General features: G+C 36.7%; 1 protein-coding gene across 13 annotated transcripts in view; it reads right to left on the minus strand.

The window, feature by feature from the left end:
• PTPRK (protein tyrosine phosphatase receptor type K) overlaps positions 1 to 13,464 on the minus strand; it is a 503,420-nt gene that overhangs the window by 219,325 nt on the left and 270,631 nt on the right. For all 13 annotated transcript variants that reach the window (XM_023651053.2, XM_023651052.2, XM_023651049.2 and 10 more), the window contains exon 6: positions 6,379 to 6,553. In XM_023651053.2, the coding sequence (XP_023506821.1) occupies positions 6,379 to 6,553 (175 nt within the window). The remainder of the gene's footprint in view (positions 1 to 6,378; positions 6,554 to 13,464) is intronic.

Genomic DNA, 13,464 nt, shown 5'->3' on the forward strand with positions numbered 1-13,464 from the left:
CTTTGTAATTTCTCGGTGCCTACTACTTACCATTGTAAGTACTCAATAAAAGCTGCTAGCTGATTTTTCAATGAAGTTGCAAATGGACTTCATTGCTTCCTTTTTGGTTTGGGGTAAGAAAAAGAAAAATAGTGAACAGGGAGGGAAATATAAATTATGAAGACATTGTTAGTCCATGAAGTTGATCTAAGTCCTTTGGAATAAGTGGACCCAAATTACATTTATAACAAACTCCAAGAGAAGAGAATTATAGGCTCAGAAGGAAAGCACAGACCTACTATCAGGGCTCTGAAATCAAGTTCCCTAGAGTTCAAGAGAAAGCATGACTTGGCTTGCGAGTCACTCTGCTTCCTCTTTGATCCTTCTCAAATCCTTAGGAGGAAGCTCCAACAAAAGCTTAATCCCCAAAGAGTCACTCCAAAAAAGCGACCAGCTCCTCAACTGCTAAACATTATATAGAGCTCTCCATGTGAATCACCTATGCAGACACACTCAGAGACCCTTCGGGGAAGAATTCTCACTGCATTTTCATTTCTAAAACAAACAGAGAAAATAAATAACAAGAAAATAACCACTCAGGCAAAACATGTGCTACATTCTACAATTTGCATGAAGGAGCATAAGGAAACTCAGAGGAGCAGCAAGTAAATAGGAAAAAGTATTTGGAATAATGGTGTACCAAAGTGGACAGAATGGAGTTTCAGTTATAAGACATTACCTTAAATAAGGTCATCTGGCATCCTTTCGCCCACTTAGAATTTAAAAATGTACCAGACATCTTGTATATTGAATCACCTGAATTACAAGTAGCTACTGTGAATGAAAGGAGACTCCAAATGTTTCCTTTATCATACTCAAGGTCGCAAAGTAAAATTTTTTGATATGCAACATTTGGAGTCACCTCCAAATTTAAGACATTTGGTATCCCCTGACGGATTGCATGGGCTTTCCTAACTATGTAGGGACAGTTGGGGAAAATTAGTATGTGGTTTATGCATGTGGTTAGACTTTCATTATGTTTAGATTTTACAAAACATAGACGTTTAAATTGAATCCTCCAGATAACTAAATTTTCTGTCAAGTTGACTAGTTTTTACAATAGAAGCAAAGAAAAGGGATTTTCAAATCACCATTAAGAAAAAAGATCTTTACATGAATTCATGAGTCTGAGAGCTGTCCTATGAAAACTAGTAAAAGTCAACAGTGTGTGGTATTAAGCAAACTGCTGAAGGACTGAAGCTAGAAATTCCACGGCCTTTAACTACCAGCTAACAAAAGTATTAATAAAGTATGTTGTGTTTTCCACTTCCCAAATGTCCCTGCTTCTCATGTAAAAATATTAAAATGAAATATTCAGACCTAATTTTTAACTAGCATATACAAAAAGACTATAATACAACTTATTGTGCAAATCAAGATTATTTTTCAGGTGAAAACAATGTCATGCTAAACTTAAAGTCACCCTCCTAGTCCACGTGAGAAAGGAGACATTGGTTCAGACACTAGAACAAACAATTGCCATCCTTTTTTCCTGTATGTCAGCAATCTTCACTCCAGCTATAGATAGGGGTGGGTATGTGGTTCATCATCCATACCCTGCATCTTTTATGGTCAGCCCCACAGCTCTGTCTTCAACTAAACGATTGTATTTATTAATTTTTAGAAAATTATCAATTGTCTTTACGTAAAGTTGTGCTAGGTGGTGCAGCAAACAAAGATGAACTAGACAGGCTCTGATGGAACATCAACTACAAATAAGTACAATAAGAGCAGAATCCAGAAGGTTTAAATGCAAACCTAGGGTTAGTTTGGACTTCTTCCCTCCTTCACAACTTCATTCGATAGCTGGTACTAAGCAACCGATTCCATTAACAGCTTGCCATTCACCAAATAAGCTATGATCCCACTGTTATCTGACTTCTTCTAACACCGTTCTCCCATATTACCAAATTCCAAACTCTGTATGTCTTTCAAGATTAAGTTGTACATTCTCCTTGTGTCATTGTATGCAGCTATGCAATTTTTCATACTTGTAGGAGGTAGTTACCTCTCCAACCCCAAGTGGATGAGACTAAGGAAGTAGGTAGCCGTGTTGTCATCCTATAACCATAAGGAGACCTGGTTTAGGATAGAAGCCAAAGCCGTGGACTGCAGGGTGAAGAATGTGAAAGATCTGGATCCTTCATGACTAAATGAACCAACCTTGAAGCTTATTCCTGCACTTTCCAGTTACAGAAGGTCATTACACACCCTTATTTTTAAGTTAGTTTGTGTTGTCTTACCAAGGGACGTATTAACAACAATCCACATTCTTTATGATTTTAAACACTGAACTTTGTTTTTCAGGTCCAGCTACACTGAGTAAAGACTGGGTAGATGAGTTGACATTCACCTTACTTTATAGCTAGAGGTTACTGGTAATCATTAGGAATAGATATAAATATTACCTAAACACTTTTTATGTCCAGAGCAGTTTGATACTGGCTAATAGTTGACACTAAAATTTAAAAATCAAACCTACAACAAACAAAAAAACTACGATTTCACATTAAATAACATGTAATTGGAATTTCACAGATAAAAATAATAGATATAAAAGCATAACTAACAACTGGGAAGAGAAATTGACTGTCACTGAAGCAATCAGAGAATTTTGTCTAAGTTTATTGTGGGTAGTTGGTTAGAAATGTGAGTGTTTGATTCAGACAGTTGGAAAGGACAGGAGCAGATCGCAAATGAGGTAGCAAATGAGAATCTATAACGTAACTCAGGCTACAAAGTTGGTGCTTTTAGTTTGAAATTTGTAAACACCATTTCAACCTGTATTTCACATTTTTTACACTTCAATTTTGTAGAAACATCGAGCAAAAACATCTGCTCTTCATCTCATCTCTGTAAAAACTTCTTTGTCAATAAAGATTGGCTTCCACAGGCTGAAGACATTATCATTACTCAAAATGATCTGGAAGCAATGTTAAAGTCATGACCAAGTAAATTGTGTTTCAACTCTTGTTTTTCCTCCTCTGGCTGTGGAAACACAGAGATCAATACTCTTCAACACGAGAATTTTGCAGTGAAATTTTCATTTGTAACAAACAGCAACAAAAAAGCCTTCAGCATGCCTGTCACTTTCAGTTTAGCAGAAAATGCACTAATAAACTCTTACCCTTGGGTCATCATTGGCAACAGGCAATACTATGCCAGCTCTTATTAAAGACTAGTCATATCACTGCCCCCAAAATTTCCTTTAAAATTACCATCTTTTGCATCCACATAACAGAATGTCAGCTTTGGAAGTGCCAATGAGAGACAGGACCTGTCACCATAGTTAATTCTCAGCACTATGTCAACACCGGGACAGCTGCCCCCGAAGGGTATGTTCTTTGGTTAGCAATATTTATTTGGTGGTTATCTGGACAAACAAGAAAATTTATTGCTCTATCTTAGTTTTCAAATAAAACACCAAGCTCAGTATCACCTGTAAGTATTAGATATATAACAAACTAAAATGTTGAAAAGAAAAATTAAACTGCCAAAACTATCAAAATATGTTTCTAAAATGTTAACAGACTCTGGATAGCACATCCAAAGCCCCATCATATTTTACCCAACAGGTACAATATAAAATCTAAAACAGAATATAGGCTAAATGGCAGGACTTCCTTAAAAAAAGAAAAAGGAAAGAAAAAAAGCCAAAGTTTTCTATGAAATTCAAGGATTCTCCCTTTATAAATCTCATTGAAATAATTATTTCTTCCACAAGTGACACTCTTGGAAAAGCCATAATGCAATTGTCTCCGGGTAAAGAAAACCAAACTTTGATAAAATGGTAAAATCTACTTTTCGCTTCAGATAAACAGGTAATTTCTTTTGAAATAAACAGGCATTAAATGACATTAGAAAAGAAGAAAGATCTTTAAAGGGAGCGCCTGGATAAAAGCTTCAACTCTGCCATCTATAAACTGCTGAACAAATCATAGGGCCACTCCCTCAAAAAAAATTATCTCTATCTAACCAGCCGGTATTCAGAAGCAGTCTACCTGCATTATGAAAAGCCAGCATCTTCTTCAGGGGCCGCACGTCGTGAACGCACATACAGTACCATGAAGATACAGTGAGCATGATGACTCAAGAGCACACCTACTGTCCTGTGTCCACAGTATATTGTCACTCTGAAGAAAACCAAGGACACCCGCAGGCTTTCAAACTAGGCTCAGGTGAGAAAGCTGCTGGGACCGGGCTCAACAAAAATGAATATACAAGCATGTATGAACACAGTTAAACCGTCTCTCTACCTAAATACCAGAGCCAAATGTTATCATGTTTTCTTATTATTCAATTAATTAGGGCTATGATTTCATGAGCTTAGGCGGGTGATATGAGCTGACTCTGGAGACATGAGGGAAGTTTTATTTAAAATAGAGTCATATCCAATCTATAAAGATCAACTTTTTTTTGATGAGCTATAGGATCTCTCAAGAAAAAAGCATTACAAGCAGCTAACAGCAGTACTTAATAATGTTAATGTGAGATACAGCTGTGTCACTGAGAGTCAAGAAACATGGGGTTAAATTCTGGCTCAATTATTAGATCTTTGTGGCTCTAGGCAATTATCAAATAATCTGAATTTTAATTTTCTTCTCTCTAAAAGTATTGAAGGTTAAAGCATTAAAACCCAGTAAATCTTAAAATGAAATAATACATGTAAAAGACATTTGATGTCAAGCAATATAAAATATATTAACTTGAATATGAATGTATCTCATTTTCTCCTTCCAGCCTCTCGGCCTTGACACATCCCTCGCTCTCTGCCTGCTAATGTTTTTTCTCTTACTCCTGCCCCCACATCCACATCCCTCACCTGGGCAGCTTTTTCCCAACCTTCTGTTGGAAGAGATAATCAAGAGGACACCACCACTGGTTGACCCTCGAGCTGGACCAGGGCAATCAGAGGCTTCTCACCCCCTCCTCTGCCCTTGGAATGTACGCTCTGCCTACCATTCCCACAGTAAGGAGCTATTCCAAAGACGTAGCCTTGAGGAAGTAAGGTGTTGTTGCAACCATCTGGATGGTATATGTGACTGAACCCAATTACAGCCGCTATATAAACTTCTAAGATTGTGGTAGGCGGGTACAGAGATCTACTCGTCTTGTGGCCGCCCAAAACAAGCCTTGTAAGTCAATAAGTTCCCTTGCTTATTAAACCCGCCACCTACCAACCTGGAGCGGTGTGCCTCTTTCTTTGGTCTCCTTGCCCCCCGTGTATGGGGACCAGTTTGTGAACCAACACCTTCAAATGCTATCTCAAAGAAAACTCACTGACAAAGGCCTTCCCTGGTGCCTCTGACAAGTCTCAGTCCAGTGTAGATGTTTTTCTTAGGACCTCCCAAACTTCTCCTTGAAGACACTTCCTGGTTTATATTCATTTGGGTCCTTATTGAGTGACACCTGACAGTCTATTCAACAGAGCTGCTTTTCCTCAATTTTCACATGGCTGATGTCTTCATTTTTTTAATGTTTCAGCTCAGTTGTCACCTTCTCAGAGAGGCCTTCCAGAGCATCTTAACTAAAATATCAGTCCTCCCCATTTTGTGTGTCTATTTTTCTTCATAACATATACCATGACTTGATAATACATTTTCCACATCTTTCTATATAGTGTGCCTAACACAGTTTAGTGTTAAGCTCCACATGGTCAGGGACTTTGTATTTTATTTACAATTATATCCCCACAGGCTAGAACAGTTTATGGAATATAACAAAGACTCAGTAAATTCTGAATGATGTAATATGCACTGTGCACTTGTACTTATTTTTCCACTTTTCACCTCAGATATGTACTGTGTCATAATCCCTCACAATTTCTCTAGTCATCTCAGTATCCAAAGAACATTAGCAAGTCTAACCATCTAAGATTCTACAGGGGCCAGAATTGGTGAACATCCACCACTGGCCTTTGATACTGGTAAAATTTACAGGTCTACACGGGGATAGAAACTTTGACATTGACCTCATTGCCACAAAGCTTTGAAGAACAAATGTAATATCTGGGGAACTGTTTTAAAAAGGAAAAACAAATTAAATTAAAATGCAAACTAGATGATAGCAATAGGGAACAAAGTGTTTTACAAGGTTAGTTCTATCAGAGCTTCCTAAAATGGATTCCTTTGGATGGAAAACACTTGCTGAAAACTTGTCTGGCGAACCATACAACTACAGTCTTAATTTTACCTTAAGATATTACCAGAACTTTTATAATAATATGATTTTTTTAGTGACTCGAACACTAGGTTTAAAACTCAATCCAATTATCTACAGATTTGCTTTTGTTCTTCTAAAGACATGCAATTTCATGACATGAAAGCAACTTCACATTACCTCTCACAATAAGTTGAGCAAAATTGGACACACCAGAACCTCGTTCTGACTGAGTTACACAGCGATACAAATCCTGGTCAGTTTTTGTCACTTCTTGCAATCTAAAGGAAGCCGCAAATCTTCTGTGATTGATGTTTTTAGTCTGGGCTACTGGTATATCCTCTCCATTTCGTCTCTGCAAACAGAAAGCAATCTTTAAAAAACAGGTTCTTAACATTTCCGTAAATCTAAAGTATCTTAGTAACCAACATCTGTGATAAATTATTCTTGTTATTAAATTAGGAGGAAAATGCCTACGTAAGCCCACAAATTTTTACCATTGCCATTCAATCAGGAAAAGTATGTAAGCAAATACTGGTATCCTTTAAGGAGCACAGTGTTGACACTATAGTCATAATCTCAGTTTTCCATAAAATTGCTGTTAGCACAGCATATATGAAGAAACAGGACAGGGGCCGGCCCCGTGGTCCAGTGGTTAAGTTCACACGCTCCGCTTTGGCAGCCCAGGGTTTTGCCAGTTCGGATCCTGGGCATGGACATGGCACTGCTCAGCAGGCCACGCTGAGGCGGCATCCCACGTGCCACAACTAGAAGGACCACAACTAAAATATACAACTATATACAGGGGGGATTTGGGGAGAAAAAGCAGAAAAAAAAAAAAAAAAGATTGGCAACAGTTGTTAGCTCAGGTGCCAATCTTAAAAAAACAAACAAAACAGGACAGTTAATGGTTCTGGGGTAAATGATTCACTATCCCCCTTCTCCCAGAGTATATACAGGTACAAGCTTCTTTTAGCCCTTATACCTTACTGCATGGGCTCCAACAGGTTTGTCCCCTCCAGAAGAATGAGACCATGATGGAGGCATCTCAGTCTTCTAAATTGTAGCACGTGATAGCCACAGGATGACAATAAAATACTGATGAATAATTTAGATCAAACTAAACTCTGTGTTCTTTGCAAACTTTTATCTCTTTGACATTAATAATAGCCAATTTATGGAATTTTTTAAAAGTAATCAAAAGAACCTAAATGTTAAAAGAATATCTGTCAACATTCGAAATATCAGAAAACATATTTACGATATCAGGGTGCCTCACACAAGAGCAGTAAGGGTAAACTATAAAGGAAATGGTTGAAAATTCAACTATAACAAAATTTATAACTTCTATATGTTATAAGACATCATAAATAAAGTGAAAAAAAATGAGACACAAACTGTGATAAGATCTTTGTCATGGAAATAACCATCAAAAGATAAATAACCAGGTTATGTAAAGACCTTCTACAGTTCAATAAGAAAAAAGACAAATAACCCTATCAAAAAACAGCCAGGCTATAAAAAGAGGAAATGTATATGTCTAATAACCATGAAAAGAGATCCTCAACCAAATTTAAAAATTCTTTATGTCAAAGACAGCACAAAAGGCAAAGAAAAGCCACAGCTACGAGAAAGAATTGGTCATGACCCTCAACCTCATTTCTTCTTGGGGAAATGCTAAAGGTTACCCTTGGTGACCTTTCACACTACTAGACATATCATTTCATACTATTAGTTATAGAAAAGAAAACCATAAAATTACTAGTGGAAGTGTAAACTGCTAAAGTCATTTTAGAAATTACTTTGTTACTATCTGGTAAAGTTGACGATGCATAAACCTCAAGGCCCAACAGTTCCACTTCTACCTTTCTACGTGTGAATCACTCTTGCATACACGATCATGCAGATACGAACAGGAATGTGGAACTCACCATCATTTGTAATGAAAAAGATCCAAATATTCCTGAGTAGTGCATAAACAAACTGAGTTGTATCCATTCAACAAAATACAATGTAGCAGTTCAACTAAGCAAACTAGGACCAGCAGTGTGCTGGTAGAAAGGTTGAACAACGCCAGCATGCCACTAACTTGAAATACATGTATGCATGCTTAAATCTCAAAAAAAAAAGAATCCTTAACAAAAATTAAGATATGAGATAAAAATGCAAAATGCTGACTTCTATTAATTCAGAGTGCTGGGTACATCAGTGATTATTTTGTTGTTTTCTATAATTTTTTTGTATTTTTGGAATACTTTTGTACTTTTTAAAGGAGTAAATAATAAAGGGATCATTCTATTACTTTAATATTTTAAATCCTAAAATCCACAGTATCTTTAGCCAGCCTTCTCCATATCTGAAATGATATATATGTGCATATCATGTAGTATATATGTGTATGCGTAAGCATATGAATACATATATACCTTAGGACATAAAGTTCCAATTATGACTTTATAATTTTTCACTCATTCAGTGTTTAGTTAGCTCTTCTTTCCTTACCCACCCAACTCCATGATTTTTGCACCAAGATCCCCTGCTCATTCCCCTGGATAATAATAAAGAGAAAATGCAGCTTATACCCAAAAGCCCTAAATATACATTCATAAAATCCAGCCTAAATTCTTTCCCTACAAACCACATAAACAAAAAATCATTACACATGCACATCTCAAACTGTATTTTTTTCAATTATCACATCATTGCATACAATAGTTCTAAATGGAAGGCTGACCATGACTCGGCACTCCGTATAGCTGTACACACCCTCACTTCATTTTCCTCCAATTTACCCCTCCAGTTTGTGCTCTCAACCTTCTGTCACCTTTCTCCCTACCATTTGTATTTCACAGTTCTTCTGAAAGACCAGCCAACTCCTGCTGCCTACCGTTCCTTCTGAGTCATCTTGCACATGCACACATACATCCACATCTTTTAACACCATGCCTTTCAAAAACTCGTCTTGACTTGTGAAGAGATTCTAAGTACCCTTAATATTTCCCTCTTAATAATCATTATTCCAGCTTTTCATCTTAATTGCCATTCATCTCACAATGCCACTTTTCTCTAAATTTTTCTCCAAGGAGGGCACATTTTCTTCTGCTATCTGAGCCTCCCTTTGGAGAAGGCTGCCATTATCCTATTTCCTAACTGTCAGATCACTCTTCCACTATCCCACTCAACAACTATGCAACTTCCACAACGCCCAGCATGCCCAAATCTCCTTCCTATCACAGTTGTCTATCAGTCCAAATTATCCTCTCCACCACAGTCCCGTGAATATTTTCAGTGATCCCAAAACTCACCCCACCCTCAGTGGGACCCACCAGACTTCCTACCACCTCATAACACCCAATTTCTTGTGCTGTGATAGTTTTCTTTGGAAGCACACCTGCCCAGGTGATGCCATCTCCTATTTCTTCAATAATTGGCATCATCAGTGAGACCTCACTTTCTGACCTTTTACTTTATAAGCAGCCATGTCAAGAGGTTTTCACTAGCCTGAAAGATTCCTAGATTTTTTAACTTTACATTGTTTATTCATTGCCAGGATAGGATTTGAACCATTTCAAGAATTACACAAATCCTCCTTAGACTTTCAAAAATTATTATAACAAAATGTATAATACATATTAATTAAATTAATAATAAAGGGAAGCTACATGAACACAGAACCTCAAGGACATCTAGACATCATTTATACCAAGCTATTTCTGAACTGTATCACAACTCAGAGATGTTGAGGGGCCTGCTTAAGGTGATCCTATCAGGAGATCACAAAGCTGCTTACAGTACATCATGTGACATTTGTGTGTATTAATATACTAACATACCTATAATATATATATGCTTATATAGGATATACATTATTTATATAATTAATGAGTATAGCAGACAGGCACTATTTATCTCTTGAAATAAAATAACAATTAAAATTATTATAGGGGCCAGCCCCATGGCCAAGTGGTTAAGTTTGTGCACTCTACTTCAGCAGCCCAGGGTTTCACCTGTTCAGATCCTGGGCACAGACTTAGCACTGCTCATCAGGCCATGCTGAGGTGGTGTCCCACATAGCAGAGCCAGAAGCACCTACAACTAGAATATACAACTATGTACTGGGGGGTTTCGGGGAGAAGGAAAAAAAGAAGATTGGCAATAGATATTAGCTCAGGTGCCAATCTTTAAAAAGAAATATTATAGAGTCATAATACTCAGGTTTACCATCAATGATCATTTAATAAGAACTTCCTTGCACCTCATGTTATGTTACCTATTATCTTGGTTCTGTCACAGCTCTCTCATACAAATCCACTATGATAGTCATTTCCATTTAAAGACTGTAAAATCAGGATTCAGAAAAATTAGAAATGTAATACATAGCCTGTTAGTAGGAGTATTAAAACTCAAAACTAGGTTTGAGGGCACAAAATCCAGCAGTGTTTCCTCTAAACTAAATCAAAGCTGTTTTTCACTTGTATCATAGGTCCAGTCCCATGAGTTGATGATTTGTTGTTGGGCCTTGATCAGTGCATTGTAGCAATGAGAAAATATAATGCACTATACTAGACATTGTTTTATTTACTTAGCTTCCAGTAATGCATTACAGTTAAAAGTAGCAATTGATGACATGTACATTTCAGAAGTCAGAAAAAATGATAACTTTTTCTTTTATAATCCAAAATAATAGGTCTTTGCTGACAAGAAGCTATCAATTTAGCAGAGTAGGCAGGAGCACAAAGAAGGAAATAAGAAGTAATGGTAAATTTCTCTCTTATGCAGCAGTGTTTGTATAGTTTTCTGCCTTTATAGTCTTCATTTCCAGGTTCTTTATCCTGCTTTGAGATTATTATGTGATTTCTCCATTGCAAATATCACCAACTCTGAGAAATACTAAGAAATGAATCACAAAATTATATGCTCCAGGAATTATAACCTAGCATTTTGCTTTCTTCTATTCCTCTTCCTCTTCCCCCAGGGTCCTTCTGATGTTTTCTTCTTATTTTGCCTCCAAGTATGAGTTGCTGAGACTTGTCTCTTACCAAATAACCCGGGGCAAATCAACAGAATCCCTGAGCCTTATCACTCCTCTATTAACCTAAGTAAGCTTCATCATGCAGGGTGCATGCAGCGTTTATGTAACAAGTTCAGTTCCCAGAATAAAGTAGTGGAATAGTAACATTGGTTAATTCTCAACATTTATAATAACCAGGGTATTAACTAAACCCATTACTATTCAGAGTGTGGTCTACAGACTAGTAGCATCAAGATTACCTCTCAGATTGTTACAAACGCAAAGTCTAGAGCTCACTTAAGACCTACCGAATCAAAATCTGCCTTTTAACACAATCCCTAGGTTATGCATGAAAATATTACAACTTGAGACACACTGGTTGGGAACAATCATGTGGGTCCTATTCCCATTAACACTGATGGGTCTAAAAACGGATGTGTACCCTGATTCCGGTCAATGAGACACCATAGGAATAGGCCAAGTCATTTCTAGAAAGGTTTCCTTACTACTAAAGAAGACACAATGTGTCACCTTTTCTTTTTCTCATGCCTAAAAACCAGAAGAGCTGCCTTGCCAGTATAAGAGAGCCTGATCTGAGGGAAAAGTTGACACATTGAAGATGCACATCAAGGAGAAAGAATCAGGCTCCTGATCAAGTGTCTGAAATGATGTCAACATCTCCTAGAGCCCCCTTTGTTTTGGACTTCCTGTTAAGTGACATAACACATTTGGTTTTCTATTACTTTCAGCTTGAAATCCTAAAAGTTAACATGGTACAGTTAAAATATGCTACAGTTTATTTCAGCTTCTCTTCTCAAAGCTGGAGGAAAGAAATTAATCCAATTTAATTTTAAATTAAATAATGTGGCACCTAGAACACTTGCAGAGATTATTTCACTCTACGGACTTAAAGAAAAACTTAAATTACATTTATTGTTTTATTTATTTTTTACTGCTTTTCCTGGGCACATCATGATATATGGCTCCTCCACCCTTTTAGAATTGGAGAAAGTGGAAAGACAGTGTTTTCGTACGTTTGGTATTTAGGTCCCTGTTGAATAGCAGTAAGAGGACTGTATATGATTTGTCAGGACTTGTCCTTTTTTTCCCAAAACCAATCCCAAAGTAAACCTGCACACTCTAATTACCTGAGGTTGAATGAATCACACAATTCAACCCAATTAATCCCAAATACATGAGGGTTCCTTACCAAGACCTGTCTCCCATAAGAAATCTTTGCTTTCTCACAGGGATGATAAAGCTATCATCATCACCCTTATTATTATTGAACAATTAAATTGAAGAATTGTAGAAACATGAAAGGGTATCAGGGCAAACATAAAGGTTCAGAAATTTAGAAATTTCAAAAATTAGAAACACTATGTTACTATTTTGAGAAAAGCATCCATTTACATCCACTAGAAATTATTTATTTATATAATTATTTATATTTAATATATGATTTATTGATATAATTATTATATATTCATTTCAATACATTAAGCACTTCATAAGAAAATAGTGTTCCTCTAGGAAAAAGTTACACGAAAATGACAATATTAAGTTCACCAAAGTATTTACTATTTGGCAATGAAAGGATTAAACAGGGTGGATGATATTTAGCACACAAAAAGAGACAGGTGGCAAATATTCTAATTCTGAAATAAAGCAGGGTAAAAATGTGCTGAGGATAGCAAATTATTAGAATCGGGATCATTAACTTTGTTCCTTCAATTGCAACAAAAAATAAAGTTAGCTATAAAACAAGAAAAGGAGTTTTAACCTAAGAAGTGTTGGGAGAAGATAACCAATATGAGGAGCCACACAAAGAGAGCAGAGACTGAACCAGGCCGGGGGGGCTGACATCTACATTCCAGCCCTGACCAGTATTTTTTAGCTTCACTATTTCTCATTACTTCTCAAGATCTCCAACTTTTCTTCTAAAAATGGGCGTATCAATTTGGACCTGTTTATTCAACAAGGATGCTAAGAATATTAGGTGAGATAATGTGCAAACATTCTAATTGCAAATGCCGATAATATCAATATTATGAAGACAATAATTAAACAATATCTAAGTGAGTAATACATTTGATAACCGAGATGGTCTTTTGATCTATCAACTTGGCTAGGTTACAGTTGCTAGCTATTCAATCAAACACTAAACTAGGTGTCCCTGTGAAGGTATTTTGCTAATGAGATTAAAGTTCATAACCAATTGACACAAAGAAGGGAGATTATCTAGATAATCTGGG

Source organism: Equus caballus, chromosome 10 (assembly GCF_041296265.1).
Source record: "Equus caballus isolate H_3958 breed thoroughbred chromosome 10, TB-T2T, whole genome shotgun sequence".
Classification (NCBI taxonomy): domain Eukaryota; kingdom Metazoa; phylum Chordata; class Mammalia; order Perissodactyla; family Equidae; genus Equus; species Equus caballus.